This window comes from Mandrillus leucophaeus, unplaced genomic scaffold, assembly GCF_000951045.1.
Source record: "Mandrillus leucophaeus isolate KB7577 unplaced genomic scaffold, Mleu.le_1.0 Scaffold22, whole genome shotgun sequence".
In the NCBI taxonomy this organism is placed as follows: Eukaryota; Metazoa; Chordata; class Mammalia; order Primates; family Cercopithecidae; genus Mandrillus; species Mandrillus leucophaeus.
The window spans coordinates 2,128,714-2,133,550 of NW_012102254.1; the positions used below are offsets into that span (position 1 = coordinate 2,128,714).

The 4,837-nt window shown below is 50.4% G+C and overlaps 1 protein-coding gene across 1 annotated transcript; it reads right to left on the minus strand.

Annotated features, from left to right (window-relative positions):
* Positions 1 to 2,436: 2,436 nt before the first annotated feature.
* Positions 2,437 to 4,583, minus strand: CAMP (cathelicidin antimicrobial peptide). Its single transcript, XM_011981014.1, has 4 exons — positions 4,213 to 4,583; positions 3,464 to 3,571; positions 3,251 to 3,322; positions 2,437 to 2,635 (listed from the first exon to the last, which is right to left on the minus strand). Exons 1-4 carry the CDS (start codon positions 4,420 to 4,422, stop codon positions 2,504 to 2,506), a joined length of 522 nt encoding a protein of 173 aa, XP_011836404.1. The 5' UTR covers positions 4,423 to 4,583; the 3' UTR covers positions 2,437 to 2,503.
* Positions 4,584 to 4,837: the final 254 nt, after the last annotated feature.

The window sequence follows — 4,837 nt, forward strand, 5'->3', positions numbered from 1 at the left end:
AAAAAAAAAAAAAAAAAAAAATCAGGATATTGGTAATTTCTGGGACGACAGAATGGGTAATAATTGTGAGTGGCGTGAGTTGGACCTCTGGGGTACTTGTAATTTATGTTTTTTGATCCCAGCGCTGATTCCACACAGGGGTGTTCAGTTTGTGAAAATGCATCCATCTGTACCTTTATGAGATGTGCACTTTTTCCGTTTGAATGTTATACTACACAAAAGGGGGTGGGAAGGCAGAAAATTATAAGCCCCCTCAAAAAATCAAATGTGTTGTTTTATGTTAAAGCATCATATATACTCAAAAAATAAAGCTATAGTCTCATATAGAGAGAGAGAGGAAAAGAAATATGTGTGTGTGTTTTGAAGTATTCTTACGGACAGACTATATTTTACTAACTAGATCTTTATTTAGCCAATAAATAATTACTGAGAAAAGCATGGTGCCAAAAAGCTAGCTTCACAAAGCCTGTAGTCTTATTTTTCTTTTTTTTTTTTTTTTTTTTTTTTGAGGTGGAGTCTCGCTCTGCCACCCAGGCTGGAGTGCAGTGGTGCCATCTCGTCTCACTGCAACCTTCGCCTCCCGGATTCAAGCGATTCTCCTGCCTCAGCCTCCGGAGTAGCTGAGATTACAGGCATCTGCCACCAGGCCTGGCTAATTTTTGTATTTTAGTAGAGACGGGGTTTCACCATGTTGGTCAAGCTGGCCTCGAGCTCCTGACCTCAGATGATCCGCCCACCTTGGCCTCCCAAAGTGCTGGGATTACAAGTGTGAGCCATTGTGCCTGGCCTTTTAATCTTATTTTTCTTAAAGATGATAAATGAATGATTAACAGCTTTTTTCTGTTCATTCATTAAAACATCTGAGTGCCAATAATATGCCAAACACTGTGCTAGGTAAAGGCATGGAAAACTGAATTTCACTGCATCAATTTCTAAGACAAGAAACTACCCAGCCATGGAATGCACTGACTCACAATAGCAGGCAGTGAGTTTCCTGCCACTAGGGGTGTTTCAGCAGAGAGGGAGAAGACCAGCTCTTTGGCACAACAAAGAATCCATCCTTGCGTTGAGATGATGCAAAAAGACAAAGAATCTCTAGATTTCTATTATGTGCCCAGCACTTCACACGTGCCATCTATCATCTATCCCCATAGTCATCCTGGAGGGATGAACTGTTATGTTTTCCATTTTACAGGTGAAAATATTGAGACTGAAAGGTTAGATGATGTTCCCAAGGTCAGAGAGCTAGGGTGTGCATGTGGGTATTTGCTTTAGGTGGGTTTTTTGTTTGTTTGTTTGTTTTGTTTTGTTTTTTGAGATGGAGTTTTGCTCTTGTTGCCCAGGCTAGAGTGCAATGGCATGATCTCAGCTCACCACAACCTCTGCCTCCCGGGTTCAAGTGATTCTCCTGCCTTAGCCTTCTGAGTAGCTGGAATTACAGGCATGCACCACCACGCCCAGCTAATTTTGTATTTTTAGTAGAGACGGGGTTTCTCCATGTTGGTCAGGCTGGTCTTGAAATTTCGACCTCAGGTGATCTGCCCACCTTGGCCTCCCAAAGTGCTGGGATTACAAGGCGTGAGCCACCGCCCCTGGCTGGTCTTTGGTTTTTATGAGCCCACTCACCTTTGTTTGTTTAGATAGGGTTTCACCCTGTCACCCAGGCTGGAGTGCAGTGGCGCAATCTCAGCTCACTGCAACCTCTGCCTTCCAAGTTCAAGAAATCCTCCCACCTCAGCCTCCCAAGTAGCTGGGACTACAGGCATGCATCACCACGCCTAGCTAATTTTTGTATTTTTAGTAGAGACAGGCTTTGCCATGTTGCCCAGGCTGGTCTCAAACTCTTGAGCTCAAGTAATCCACCCGCCTGGCTTCCCAAAGTCCTGGGATTACAGGTATGAGACATCACGCCCGACCATATTCTTGTTTCCAACAATCCCTAAACACAAGCCCACAAGTTAAATCTGCTACCTACCTGACGAAACTGTGATGTGTCCCAATGTCAGAGGAAATGCCCGGAGTTATGGGCTTTCCTTTTAGGAAGCAGTGGAATTTTATGGGAATTGTACCTGCAGGCAGACCGCACCCAGTTGGCCAGCCACCCACGGGACTGGACCATGCTTCTCTGCATGTTAACAACACGCTTGGCCCCTCTCCCGAATGTCACCTCCCCATGAGCAGGAACAGTTCCACAGCATTCCCCCACCACCACACACAGAGTAGAGCTCCTTAATTCCCCACTGGGGGTTCCACTGAGAATGGGGATGCTGTCTTGGACCTCTTGGCCCTGCTGCCTTACCCTGTGTCCTCCTGGATGGAACACTGCCCTTGCCACCTCTGTGTCACATTCACACACACTCACACTCACACGCGGCCTGCCTGAGTTAAGGGCTCGGTAGTGGTGAGAGAGAGGAGGCAAGACAAGTGAGATTGCAGCCTGAGGAAATTGCTCTCATAGTTTATTTCTCAGAGCCCAGAAGCCTGAGCTAGAGTAGGGCACACACTAGGACGCTGTCCTGGGTACAAGATTCCCCAAAAAATCCTTGATTTTCTGGCCAACTTTTTTAAGCCCTCCGCCAATCTTCTCTTTAACTTTCCGGAAGAAATTGCCCAGCCGGGCAAATTTCCTATTATCCTGGTGTTGTATACAGGAAGAAACAGGTTCCTTGTCAGGGGTGTACCCAGGGTCAATCCAAGACACCTCCCCACCTAGAGGCCCCTCTTCATGGGCCCCCGCAGGAACTTTGGGGCCCCAGTTCAACCTCTGACTGTGATCTTTGAAGCATGTGATTGAATCCCTACACCAAGTAAAAAGATGAGAAAACTGAGTCCCGGAGATCGTGAGGGGCTCTGCAGGGTCACACAGCTCAGCCCAGAAACACTGAGATGGGAACACAGGGCTGAGAGCTGAGTACTCTAAGACAGTGGCTCTCAAACTTTACAGGAGCCGGAATCTCCTGGAAAGCTTATCAAAATATGCATTTCTGGGCCCTACCCAGTGTCTGTCTGAGTAGATCTGAGTGGGGCCTGAGAATTTGCATGTCTAACGAGTCCCCAGGAAGGGCTACACTTGGAGAGCTACACCTTAGGATTCCAGAGCCCGCCCCAGAGATGGAGCTCAGGTTGGGGGAAGAGCCCTGGGTAGGAGGGGCTTTCTCTGCCCTGGGTTGGGGAGGTAGTTAGTTGACCCATAGGATGGTCCACACTCTATGCTCCCATCAGCCCCTGCATCCCAGAACAGCCCACTCACCTTATCACAACTGATGTCAAAGGAGTCCCTGGCCTGGTTTAGGATCACTGTCCCCACACACCGCTTCACCAGCTGGAAAGGAGAAGCTCAAGGTGAAACTTGAAACCATTTGCCACAACCTCCCAGCCCCATCCCAGTGGGAAATATTCCCCAGGTGCCCCTTGTTCACCTCCTTGGGAGGCACCCACCAACACCCCCAGTCCCAAGCCTCACCCCGTCCTCTTTGAAGTCACAATCCTCCGGTGACTTCTGTGTTGTCCTGGGGCACACTGTCTCCTTCACTGTGAAGCTCACAGGCTTTGGGGTGTCTGGGTCCCCATCCTAGTCAGAGGAGGAAATGCGGAGGCCCATTCTTGTATTTTCTGATTTGTGTCCATGACCTTCCCACCAAGAGGACAGGCTTTCAACAGTACCCGATGTGCGATGGGCCCTGGGCACTGGGCTCGGCACTGGGGTACTGAGGGGAGGAAGACTGAGCCATTCCTACCCTCCTAGGTGAACAGTGAGTAGGAGCAGACCTCAGATGAGCTCTAACAAGGAGCCCCTCCCACTCTGGGGTGGGGGCAAGGGAAGTCGGGGGGCTTCCTGGGGTACAAGACATACCCACTGGAACCTAAAGTCTGGACAGAGTTCTTCCCTGTGTGGGGTAACGTGGTACAGCAGAGACTTAAAGCAGAGGAGGTCACTGCCCAGAGCCAATGACCCCACTCTAGTGCCTGGAGCTCACAGAAGCCTCTACACCTGCATGGGGTTGGGGTAAGGGTATCTCTGCCACCGCAGGAATTCTAAGACAGGAAGCTCTCATGCTGGGAGGAGATACAAGCTCTAGAAGGTTCCCTGGAAAAGACAGGACCACACTTAAAGGGGGACATGCCCTTTTGGCAGGCAGTGCAGCAGGAGCAGAAGGAACAACAGGTGGCCAAGCCTAGCCAGAGCAGAGCAGAACCTCGCCAGAAGCTCACCATCGTGGGCCTCGGGTCCAGGTCCAGGAGGCGGTAGAGGTTGGCATCCGAGGACCGCTGGTTGATGCCATCTATAGCACGAAGCACAGCTTCCTGGTAGCTGAGGACCTGGGCAACGATGGCCAGAGGCATCACCAGGCCCAGCAGCAGCAGCACCAGTGACCACCGCCCCAGGGAGGGGCCATCCCTTTGGGTCTTCATGGTCCCCATGTCTGCCTCCCTCTAGCCCACAGGAGCCTCCTTTATGCTCAACCTGAGCCTGATGCAAAGGCCCAACCAGGAACCTTCCTGACCCACCCATCCCTGGCTGCCTGCCAGAGTGTGGGCTGGGGTTTGCTTCAGCCCCTGGCTATTGCTTCACAGGACTTGCTGGGCAGTGAGTGAGGCCTGCCTCGTGTGCAAGATGAGGAAGTGGTTTCTCCATCTCTCTGACAACCTCCCAGACCCGACAGGAGATTGTCATAGCCAGGGGTGCTCAAGAGCATTAAGTCCCTCAAGAGAGGAAGAGAGCCAGGTGCCTATTCTACATCCTTCTACTCCTCAGGAGTCAGGGTGATGGATTTAGTTGTTTACTGCTAAATCTCCAGCTCTAGGCATTGCCTGGCATCCAGTAGGCATCGATTAA

Coding starts and splice junctions, on each gene's coding strand:
- CAMP (XM_011981014.1), bottom strand. CDS start 4,422: ATGGGGACCATGAAGACCCAAAGGGATGGCCCCTCCCTGGGGCGGTGG. Junction 3,572..4,212: donor TGGACCCGAGGCCCACGATG/GTGAGCTTCTGG, acceptor TCCTCTGACTAG/GATGGGGACCCAGACACCCC. Junction 3,323..3,463: donor GTGACTTCAAAGAGGACGGG/GTGAGGCTTGGG, acceptor TCTCCTTTCCAG/CTGGTGAAGCGGTGTGTGGG.